The sequence below is a fragment of the Coregonus clupeaformis genome, chromosome 7, assembly GCF_020615455.1.
Source record: "Coregonus clupeaformis isolate EN_2021a chromosome 7, ASM2061545v1, whole genome shotgun sequence".
Classification (NCBI taxonomy): Eukaryota; Metazoa; Chordata; class Actinopteri; order Salmoniformes; family Salmonidae; genus Coregonus; species Coregonus clupeaformis.
In genome coordinates this window covers 60,686,729-60,698,821 of record NC_059198.1, presented here as the reverse complement: position 1 = coordinate 60,698,821, position 12,093 = coordinate 60,686,729, and the positions used below count along the sequence as shown (strand labels likewise).

Below are 12,093 nucleotides of genomic sequence, written 5' to 3'. Positions count from 1 at the left end.
AAACAACTGTTATTGTTCTTCTGCCCTGAAGGGTAGACATCTAGTTTAAATCAGAAGGGGAAATGACAACAGAAGACTGCATTATTAATTCCCCCTCATTGTTTTCCTTTAAAGGGGCAATCTGGGATTGGTACATCCATTGTCTCTATTTAATACAGGGTGTCAGCAGCATAATGTCAGTATAAATACATGTTTGTGCATTAACACCATGCTCAGCTAAGGACACAAATTAAACAAACAGTACATCAAGCATCATGTCACAACACAAGCCAATGCTATTGAGGGTTTCTAGAGAAGAGTTAGCTGTCAGATATGGCTAGCCTACAGTAAGTTCTGGTCCAGGGCGTTAGTGCGGCCTGCTAACGCTGATGCTTCCATTCACACCCTGGACCAGAGCTAGCCTACAGTATACAGTACTGATATCCTCTTTCTATAGATATGTTAATGTAACAGTTGGCTAGCCTTAAGGTTGCCTTTATATTATGTTGCTGACTATGTTGTTGAGCCGTCTATGGATGTGTCCCAATTCCCTACCCTTCTCCTAAATAGTGCACTTGCACATTTCCAGTCATGGATTTATAATAATAATATGCCATTTAGCAGACGCTTTTATCCAAAGCGACTTACAGTCATGTGTGCATACATTTTTACGTATGGGTGGTCCCGGGGATCGAACCCACTACCCTGTCGTTACAAGCGCCATGCTCTACCAATTGAGCTACAGAGGACCACACAAGCATTTGAATGTTAAATCCATGCGAGAAAGTAGCGTCCTGTCCAGCTGTCCAGCTGCCTCACGCTACAGAAACAGGAGATAGGCTCCTGCCCCATGGGCCGTTCTGGCTCGGACAAAGGCCTACTTACTATGCGAGAAAGTATGCAAGTGCACACTTCAGGAGAAGGATGGAGAATAGGGATGCAGACACATTTTTGTCTATGTGGATTAACACTATGAGCGCTTATAGTAGGTGAAGTAGTTAAAGGGGCCCTGTCATGACCCGATGCCCATTAATTCATCTCTCTGCTTTGTACAACGTGATTTTGTACTGGATATTTATATGATTCAACACAATTAAATTTCTTCAAAATCATGCATTCATCCTTATTCTGTTTCTATGCGTAAACATCAGTGTTTCGGAATCAGATAAGCTTTGCTGTTCCAACAAAGGGCAATTTAACAGACATAGGAAGTGAGAAAGTTGGGGACTACTTGACAGCCCGACTAGCCAAAATCTAAAACGTACCTTAACACTAACCAAATTTTAACCAATTTGGAAATAAAAAATCTGTCTGCACATTAGCCATATTCCCTTAGTTTTTGCCTAGGATGACGTCAGACTCGAAGGTACCGTAGCTCAAGTTCTTCTGACGTAGGTTGAAATTCAAGACAAAGTGGTTAATAGCATGGATCCTGTGGCTACTGAACCGAAGCAATCATTAATTACATACAATCTATAATTAAGATCTTTCAAATCTGCCAATCGGATTTGGAGAGAGGGTGGAAAAACACTTTTTTCATTGTTAGAAGAAGAGGCAGCAGATGCGAGACAGATGGTGGCATTTTACATATTTAATGTAATTAAATCATATTAACGCTTTCCCCTCCTCATAACGCGCATGTGATATGCCACTACTAGTTTTCCCATTAAGCAATTTGATGTCGGACACTGATTATGAAGAGTATGGCTATCAAAAGGACAGATGTCATTATAATGAAAAATCTATCAAGATTTCAAATACTTTTATTAATATAAATTATTATCAATGTCACTTGCGGTACAAATAAAAAACAGACATTTAAAACAAAGTATTTCTGTTGATGCCGTTCATTACCATGATCGACGACCAACAGTGTTGTAGATTTAGTTAAAAAACTGACTGTACATAAACAACATTCAATTGATTAAGACCTACACATGAAAGCAGCTCAAAACAACCACAAACGCAACCAAACACAATAAAAATGGGACGAGACAGTACAGGGTGGACTGTAGACTAGTGGTCTTTCTAAATTGTCTAGAAATATTTCTCAATTGCCTAGAAATATGTCCTATCCTCGCATCCTCTCCTTCATTGCACTGATCTGAAAGAACTGACCAGGTGAAAGCCAGTCTAGAGATAAGCTGCCACCATATTGTTTACACCTGTCAAATATTCTCCATGCAGATGCAGATGAAGGGAGTTGTTAGAGGAAAATGCATTTTATGTTTGCAATTCAGAGTGTTTGTAAATTGTTCATCTCTCCACTTCCTGCCCCTTCCATACACTATTCAATATCCTCCATCTCGATTGGTCAGAGAAGGGCTCTGTTACTTCCTGCTGTCCTCTGGTTCGTCTCCCTCGTTCTCCTGGCGCTCCCTCTCTCGTTTCATCTCTTTCAGCTCCTGTCTGTACTTCCACTCAATGAATCACTTCTGATGAGCCATCTGAGGGAAGTTATCTGGAGCAGGGAGAGGACTAGCGAGACATAAGAAAAGAGAGATGGACCAAGGAAAATATAAAAGATAAAGAGAGGAATAAAGAGAGCGACAAGGTCAGTCTACGACCGATAGAGGACAGTGTTTAGTATAGTGTTTAGCATGTGTTGACATTGTAATGTATACATACTCCTACATGTTGTCATTTTAGTTATAATTAGTGAAACACTGCAAACATTACTAGCACTGAATGGCCCTAGTACCTCTATTTTCCTTCTTAATATGAGCAAAATAACATGGAATTCCACAGTCCTCATTTGATGTCATTGTGATGAGAATGGGATCTGATAAGCTAATTACAACATAACATCTCCAAATGAGATCTGTAATAAAGAGAACAGAAAATGAATGTTTAAAATCTGCGTAGGTATTTACGTTTCAATTTAAAACCGTACCCATGAAGGGACGCCAGGTCTTCTGTGTCAAAGTATTTAAGTCACAAATTTAGATTGTGTCGATTAGGATATCATGAAAGATCAACAGACAGTTTAGTTGTGTAGACCATGTTTGTTCTGTACTGTAGGTATTTCCGTTCCCAGATCTCACACTGGCTCTAAGACTTACAGTAGCCTTTTGACTAACTGTCTTTGTGTCAAGCTCAATCAATAAAAACCCTGATAAAGGCCACAGGCCGAAACGTGTTGGTTTTAACAATATCAATAGCATTTCTATCAACTGCCACTGTCCTCCAAGAGTTGCTTAATTTCCTCTTCACTTTAATCTCAATCAAACACATTCTATTTGAAAGAAAACTAATACTTTTTGACCCCAGGTTGGATCTTTGGTCACTCAACCATTTCATGTAGTTTACAGACAGTAAAAACATTCTAGAGTGTCTGCTAAATGACTAATACGTAAAATGTACAGCCAAATGCCCCATTGTCTCTCTACAGCAATGAGAGGCCAACATCTAGTATAAGCAAACATATTCACTCCAACGAACAGTGAGGGATACACTGTAGTGCGATTGGCCTTAGATGACTTAGCAACACTTGATGAGCCTCAGAGAGAAAATAAAACTACATATTGCAGTTAAAATATGGAAATCACTGTCAGCATTTCAGTCTGGAGATGACTTAAGAGATGAGAATAACAGAGAGAGAGAGAGAGAGAGAGAGAGAGAGAGAGAGAGAGAGAGAGAGAGAGAGAGAGAGCAAGAAATGCTTCTTTGGTCATTTGCATTGTTTAACATGCAGTTACATAAAGAGTGTAAAGGGACCAGCGATTGAGACTCCTAAAGAATATGACAAGGTTTTCAATTATTCCAAAGCTCCCGGTCTGGCAGCAGAAGACAGAAAAAACAACAGGGTCTCTGTGTTGTGTTGAGGTATTGCATGAAGAGACATAGATCATTCTCTGTGATCCGGCGTTATGTAGAAAATCATAACTGCATACTGATCACATCAGTGTTAGGCGTTAGCCCACTTAGCTTGACTTGAGTCTTTTGTTTATCGACAATCTGGTAATTCCTTTCAAGGACAGGGTTGCGACTGGCGGTCTTGAGATTCTAAATGCAGTGTTTTCGGTGAGAGAGAAGGGAGCGGGTTTGAGTTTGGGACCCTGGCAACAACGCAGCTTGTTGTGCCACACGACAACCAACACTCTGGAATGTAGCTAGCAACACGACTCCCTCAAGGGGTGCTGCGGAATACACACACAAACACAACACACACTGACTACAGAACAGCATGCTTATTGCTTTTATGGGCATCAAACATATTTAAAGCCCTACTAATGAACCAACACATTTACAGTAGTCTATATCTCTCCAGCACTAAGCTTCGGCTTTATTACGGCTGCTCCACAATAGATCAGACTGTGTAAACACATATCTATCACCTATAGCCCACCCACACCACATCTAACCAACACTAACATTGCATCTACCCATGTACCATTGTTGATGAGATAAGATTTCCCTATAGCATACCTCCCTATCTCGCCAAGGGGCAAATAAATAAACACACACAGAACCAGTACATTGAGATCCTCCATCCCGCCACCCGTCCTCCATACTGTTCTGTACTGTACTTGTTGTGAATTCACACAAGCCTTTACCCAGAGATTAAGGGTTTAGTGACACCTGAGGAGAGATGTTGCAGTCCCCTCCCTGCTCGCTGACAGCCAAACAGATAGAGGCGCTGCGTCCCAAAATCCAATTGGGCACAGGTCAAAAGTAGTGCACTATATAGAGAATAGGGTGTCATTTGTGAAACATTCAGAGACTATTTCCTGGCGTATCCAGGAGAAGAAGAAACAGTTTTGTTTAGGAAACATGCAGCTGCAGGAGAGACAGAGGATCGAACGATGTGGTGGTGATAAAGAAAAGAGAGTGCGGGAGCGAAAGTGAGAGAGAGGGAGAAAGTGTGTAAAACAGATTGAGAGCATAATAGAAAGAGAGAGAGAGAGAGAGAGAGAGAGAGAGAGAGAGAGAGAGAGAGAGAGAGAGAGAGAGAGAGAGAGAGAGAGAGGAGAGAGAGAGAGAGAGAGAGAGAGAGAGGGAGAGAACAAAACAACAAATCTCCGGTTGCTCTAAAAAGGATGAGCGATGCGTTGATAAATGGTCAACTCGTCTCCCCAAGTATATTTCATGTTCTCTGACCTTTCAGGGCCGAGGTATGTGGGGCCGCTGGGACGCCTCTCTCCCTCCCATCTCTCCCGCCTACCTGGCAGGCTCAGCTCTATCCATTTGCTCCCCCCCTCCACCTCCAGTTCAGGCCTTGGTGAACATTTAATTCTGCCTCGACAGATATTTTTTTTTACATTTGACATTTTAGTCATTTAGCAGACACTCTAATGCAGAGCGACTTACAGGAGCAATTAGGGTTAAGTGCCTTGCTTAAGGGCACATCGGCAGATTTTTTCACCTAGTTGGCTCAAGATTTGAATGACCTTTCAGTTACTGGCCCAACGCTCTTAACCGCTAGGCTACCTGCCGCCCAGAGCCACCAAAGCGATGCAAAATACCAACTATTGGGCCAATTTCTCTTTAATGAGCCCGGAGCCGTCTATGTGAGGGCTTAGCATTGCTTTTTTTCTCACCTCTCTACTCCTCTACTGCTGGCAGTTAACCCTCACCAACAACTGCTCCTTGGGCGCCGATGACGTAGGTTAAATGCGGAAGACACATTTCGGTTGAATGCATTCAGTTGCGCAACTGACTAGGTAACCCCTTTCCCTTTCCCTTTTACAGCTATGTTGCCTGTCAGGTAGGGAGGGAGGGAGGGAGGGAGGGAGGGAGGGAAGGAAGGAAGGAGAGATGGAAGGAAAGAGTGAGGAGGGTGTGGTGGTGGTGCCTTCGAACAAAAGGTTTGATACCCAAGAAGGCCTTAAATAAAACATGGAAATGAATCCTGACAGAAAGGATTACACAGTACCGTAGGAAGCCATTTGGACAGTCTGAGACGTACTGTATGTAACTAGAGTAAGACACTAAGTGTAAGGGGAGAAAATGCATGCGTGCCCCGAGGTTGGTCGAGTGGTTAAGGCCACGCACCCTCTGCACATTATGCAATCGCCTAGCTGCGTGGTTTCCAATCCCAGCCTCTATGTCCCTTTATTATATATGGATCGTTCCACGAAAAGATTGCCTTTGATATTTTAAGTAGAAATTGTGCACCAATATTGAATTTTAAAAGCTTGTTATATTAAATAAATCTGACTTGGTAAAGTGCAAAAATTCAGCACCCTCAGCACCCTCTGTGACTTCAAGGAAGATTTTAACCCACTTAACCTCAACATTTCTCCAAGTTTTCACCATCATTGTAAAACCCTAGTTATTTTGTTGCTTTGACAAAGTACTTTCTGAAGATGATTATTTATTTAATGTGATTAGTGATTCATTTACGTCTGCTCTCATTTTAAGGTCAACCCTGTTACATGAACTGAACTCTTGATTTAATATAGTGAAACTATTCCTTCAAAATAAAATCTACTATTTTTAGCCATTGTCTGGTGGGAAACTGAGCAGGTTGAGCATAACACGTCAATCCTGTGAAGCTTGCATTCAATTGACACTCCCTGCTGCACACAAGCAGCTACCATTCCCCCTGTTACAAGGTGATTTATGGTTGATTTCAAATGAAATCGTCAACCCGGTTACGGTCAACCCTGTTACTTTATTTGGCACTTAAATAGACACTTACTTTTTTATTTAACATCTTGAAATGGGAAAACATGTTTTTAAACTAAGTTGCACTTCTCAAACGACACCAAATTGGTGGAACGACCCATAGTTAAATGCATTCAATGCTCAATACAATAAGACTACCGATGACTAATCAAATGATGCACACAGTAGATCCGATTAGTGTTGGTATTGAAATAAAGGAATAAAGGCCCCCGGCAAACACATGGGAGACAATATGATCACACTATTGAACTCTCGTCTAACATGCTGACCAAACCGAGCATCTGCGTAGCCAGGCGCTAAAATAGAACTTGGTTCTATTTGTGACGCTTGACGCGCTGCAAGTCCCGCCTCTCCCATCTCCTCATTGGTTTTTAGGAGCATATACCCACGTGGGTGATTGAAAGATGAACTGAGGTCCACAGTCCAGTCCAGTTGGTGGTGGTAATGCACCTTAAAGTTCTTTGCCAAACGCCATTTAAAGTCCAAAGAAGAAACCCGAAGGAGGAGAGATTACTAGAAACAAACTCGGTTTACCCTTTTATCTGTGGATTAATTGTAAGAGTAGAGGACCTTGTACATTTCAGGTAAAATAACAACCCAATGTTTATATCCCAGGACAAATTAGCTAGCAACAGCAAGCTAGCTAGCTAAATTGCCATAAATGTTTAATGCTTTTCGACCTGTCCCCAAATTAATATAGTTGGTTCAGAGTTCATTTTGATATTTCAACCTGCGTGTCCTGATCGGACGCACGAGCGCGAGCGTTCTGGTCAGCATGTTAGATACATTTAAATGGCATTTCAGATAATTTTTCAACGTACAAATGGCAAATAAATAAAACTTGAAATTGAACGCTCTAATGAAAGTTGGATCCTCAATACAGAAGAGTTAAGATTTATGACTACACTCCTTTTCTACCCGTATTATCAGTGGAATATCTGTCCTGTGATCCCTGGGTGTTACCGGGGTGTAAACAAACAGAACACAAGACAGTCCACTCCCACCTACAGATCCCCCTTTTAATATAGATACACTGGCTTCATCCCAAATAGCACCTTATTCCCTATTTAGTGCACTACATTTGACCAGAGCCATATGCAGACCATGGTCAAAGGTAGTGCAATTTTTAGGGAATAGGGTCCCATTTGGGACGCAGCACAGTGTCCACTCCCTACCTTACAGGTAACTGCCAAAATAAAGGAAAGACCAACATAAAGTGTCTTAATAGGGCATTGGGCCACCAAGAACCACCAGAAAAGCTTCAATGTGCCTTGGCATAGATTCTGTCTGGAACTCTATTGGAGGGATGCGACACCATTCTTCCACGAGAAATTCCATAATTTCGTGTTTTGTTGATGGAACACACCATCTCAGGCACCACTCCAGCATCTCCCAATTGGGTTGAGATCTGATGACTGACACACACACGCTCCTTTGAGACTCCTCTTTCAAAGTCACTGAGATCTTTTCTTCTAGCCATGGTAGCCAAAATAATGGGCAACTGGGCATTTTATACATGACCCTAAGCATGATGGGATGTTAATTGCTTAATTAATTCCACTGTATGAAAGCACCTGCTTTCAATATACGTTGTATCCCTCATTTAACTCAACTTTGGCTATGTTCAAAAGTCTTCAGAGGTTTTTAAATGTCCCAGCTGTACTGTAGGGAGGCGGCTCTCTCACAGGAGGTAGCTAGCCTTATTAATAGAGGAAACAACTGTCCAACACAGTTTGTACTGAAGGAAGAGGAGGCTTGCAGGGGTTTAGTGCCATGCAAAAGACTACATCAGCAGGTGAATGGTATCAAGGATGATGCTAGCAATCCTCCAGTTGTAGGCTCATTCCAGTTGTCGGCTCATCCCTCGAAGCTGCGATTCGAACCGGCAACCCTCTAGTTGACCAGGGTTTAAAAAGACAAGAACCCAAGAGTGACAATGTCCACGGAAAGTCCTGAATGAATCGTCAATAATGATAATAATAAATATAAAGTTACAGATGCACAAATATCATACCCCCCAGAAAATGCTAACCTCCCCTGTTATTATAATGGTGAGAGATCAGCATGTCCTGGGGGTATGATATTTGTGCGTCTAACTTTCTCACTCATCTTTATTCATGATTAATTCAGGACTATCCATAATCATGGTAGCATCCACATTAATGTAGAGATAACCTCCCGAGTGGCAGAGTGGTCTAAGGCACTGCATCGCAGGCTCTGTCGTAGCCGGCCGTGACCGGGAGACCCATGGGGCGGCGCACAATTGGCCCAGCGTCGTCCAGGGTAGGGGAAGGAATGGCCGGCAGGGATGTAGCTCAGTTGGTAGAGCATGGCGTTTGCAATGCCAGGGTTGTGGGTTCAATTCCCACGGGGGGCAAGTATGAAAAATATAAAAAGAAAAAGAAAATATACAAATAAAAATAAAGAAAATAATGTATGCACTCACTAACTGTAAGTCGCTCTGAATAAGAGCGTCTGCTAAATGACTAAAATGTAAATGTTTTCAGAAACATTATATTACTGTTTACAATAAAAGTGACTCCAAAATGACACAATACATTATTTACCAATCAGTTCTATTGGGCAACAAAAATAATCTTAAACACAACCAAAACAAACAGCAAATGAATCCAACAAGTTTGTAGAGTCACAAGTTTGAAGTAATCATTGCGTGCTAGGAATATGGGACCTTTGACTCCTTTAATACAGAAGTGAATTTGGTCAAATAATTTTGGTCCCCTAAAATGGGGGGACTATGTACAAAAAGTGCTGTCAATTCTAAACGGTTCACCTGATATGGATGTAAATATCCTCTGAGAGTCTGCACTTTAACCTCATATTCATTGTATCATCTCAAATCCAAAGTGCTGGAGTACAGAGCAAAACAACAACAAAAGTGTTGCGGTCCCAATACTTTCGGAGGTCAATGTATCTATAATTGGGCACCCAACACAGAGAAATGACTAATCCTGGTAATTAATACATATTTCAGTCATAACCTGGACAAACTATGGCTATGTTCAAAAGTCTTGAGAAGTCTGAGAAGTTTTTAAATGTCTCAGTCATCCTGTAGGGAGGTGTCAGTGGGGCTCGCTCTCTCCCAGGAGGTAGCTAGCTTTATTAAGGAAACAACACAGACCTGGTCCGCATCCCAAATGACACCCTATCCCCTATATGAAAGAAGTGCACTATATAATAGTGCATAGGGTGCCATTTGGGATGCAGTCCTGGACAGTTTGTACTGTCTGAAGGAGTGAGAGGAAGAGGCTTTGCAGGGGAGAGATGATTTTAAATGAACTGACCTTTTCAGGAGGCATTGCTAATCTAGTCACTTGAAACTGAAATTTATGAGGGAAATGTTAATTTACTAGCAATGAGCATTTATCAATCACTATGACAGGGGGATTACAGTGGGGAGAGAGAATGGAGATAATTAACGATGGGAGAAAGACTAGAAAGAAGGAGAGAGAGAGGGGTAAGGAGGGGAAGAGAGATAGAGAGGGGGGAGGAAGAGAGAGATAATCTTCTCTCCTCTACGCCTCCAATAAGAAGAGAGGTGTGTGTGGGGGGGTGTAAAAAACAACACCGTAAGACACTAATGTTTCATAAAAGTGAGGGTTTGATCGCCCAAACAGTATCAATCTCACAGGCCGCTAGGGGCATCATTTACGGGCCCAACCAAATAAAAGCTTTGACCTTCCCAACTTCCTACAGGCCTGCTTACTCCTTCCTCCAGCAAGGTTAACTCTACCCAGCTACCCGGTAATTAGTTCCAGTGAAGACGGACAAATTGTACTGTTTGATTGATGTGTTGCTGGTCGGCGCGGACAACGCTGGTTCGGTTCAGTCCAAAACCGCACTTACTAACTCACCACAAACACTAACCACCTCTCAATATATTCACACTAATGCATTAGCCATGCACATGCAGTTGAAGTCTGAAGTTGACATACACCTTAGCCAAATACATTTAAACTCAGTTTTTCACAATTCCTGACATTTAATCCTAGTAAAAATTCCCTGTCTTAGGTCAGTTAGGGTCACCACTATATTTTAAAGAATGTGAAAAGTCAGAATAATAGTAGAGAGAATTATTTATTTAAGCTTTTGTTTCTTTCATCACATTCCCAATGGGTCAGAAGTTTACATACACTCAATTAGTATTTGGTAGCATTGCATTTAAATTGTTTAACTTGGGTCAAACATTTCGGGTAGCCTTCCACAAGCTTCCCATAATACGTTTGGTGAATTTTGGCCTTATAAGTTTGTAGGCCTCCTTCCTCGCACACGCTTTTTCAGTTCTGCCCACACATGTTCTATATGATTGAGGTCAGGGCTTTGTGATGGCCACTCCAATACCTTGACTTTGTTGTCCTTAAGCCATTTTGCCACAACTATGGAAGTATGCTTGGGGTCATTGTCCATTTGGAAGACCCATTTGTGACCAAGCTTTAACTTCCTGACTGATGTCTTGAGATGTTTCTTCAATATATCCACAACATTTTCCTTCCTCATGATGCCATCTATTTTGTGAAGTGCACCAGTCCCTCCTGCAGCAAAGCACCCCCACAGCATGATGCTGCTGGGATGGTGTTCTTCGGCTTGCAAGCAACCCCCTTTTTCCTCCAAACATAATGATGGTCATTATGGCCAAACAGTTCTATTTCTGTTTCATCAGACCAGAGGAAATTTCTCCAAAAAGTACGATCTTTGTCCCCATGTGCAGTTGCAAACCGTAGTCTGGCTTTTTTATGGTGGTTTTGAAGCAGTGGCTTCTACTTTTGTACCGGTTCCCTCCAGTATCTTAACAAGGTCCTTTGCTGTTGTTCTGGGATTGATTTGCACTTTTTGCACCAAAGTACGTTCATCTTGCGTCTCCTTCCTGAGCGGTATGACGGCTGCGTGGTGTTTATACTTGCGTACTATTGTTTGTACAGATGAACGTGGTACCTTCAGGCGTTTGGAAATTGCTCCCAAGGATGAACCAGACTTGTGGAGGTCTACAATGTTTTTTCTGAGGTCTTGGCTGATTTCTTTGGATTTTCCCATGATGTCAAGCAAAGAGGAACTGAGTTTGAAGGTAGGCCTTGAAATACATCCACAGGTACACCTCAAATTGACTCAAGCAATGTCAATTTGCCTATCAGAAGCTTCTAAAGCCATGACATCATTTTCTGGAATTTTCCAAGCTGTTTAAAGGCACAGTCAACTTAGTGTATGTAAACTTCTGACCCACTGGAATTGTGATACAGTGAATTCTAAGTGAAATAATATGTCTGTAAACAATTGTTGGAAAAATTACTTGTGTCATGCACAAAGTAACCGACTTGCCAAAACTATAGTTTGTTAACAAGAAATTTGTGGAGTGGTTGAAAAACTAGTTTTAATGACTCCAACCTAAGTGTATGTAAACTTCCGACTTCAACTGTACATATGCAGGAGATAGGAGATGATGATGATAACTTTCCGATCAGGTTCTGAGAG

At 41.7% G+C, this 12,093-nt stretch overlaps 1 protein-coding gene across 1 annotated transcript in view; it reads right to left on the bottom strand.

Annotated features, from left to right (window-relative positions):
- Window positions 1–1,788: 1,788 nt before the first annotated feature.
- The window catches only part of LOC121570264 (ribonuclease 3-like), a 297,361-nt gene continuing 287,056 nt past the window's right edge, over window positions 1,789–12,093 (bottom strand). The window contains 1 exon segment of the mRNA XM_045221557.1: window positions 1,789–2,457. Within this exon segment, the coding sequence (XP_045077492.1) occupies window positions 2,310–2,457 (148 nt within the window). The 3' untranslated portion in view covers window positions 1,789–2,309.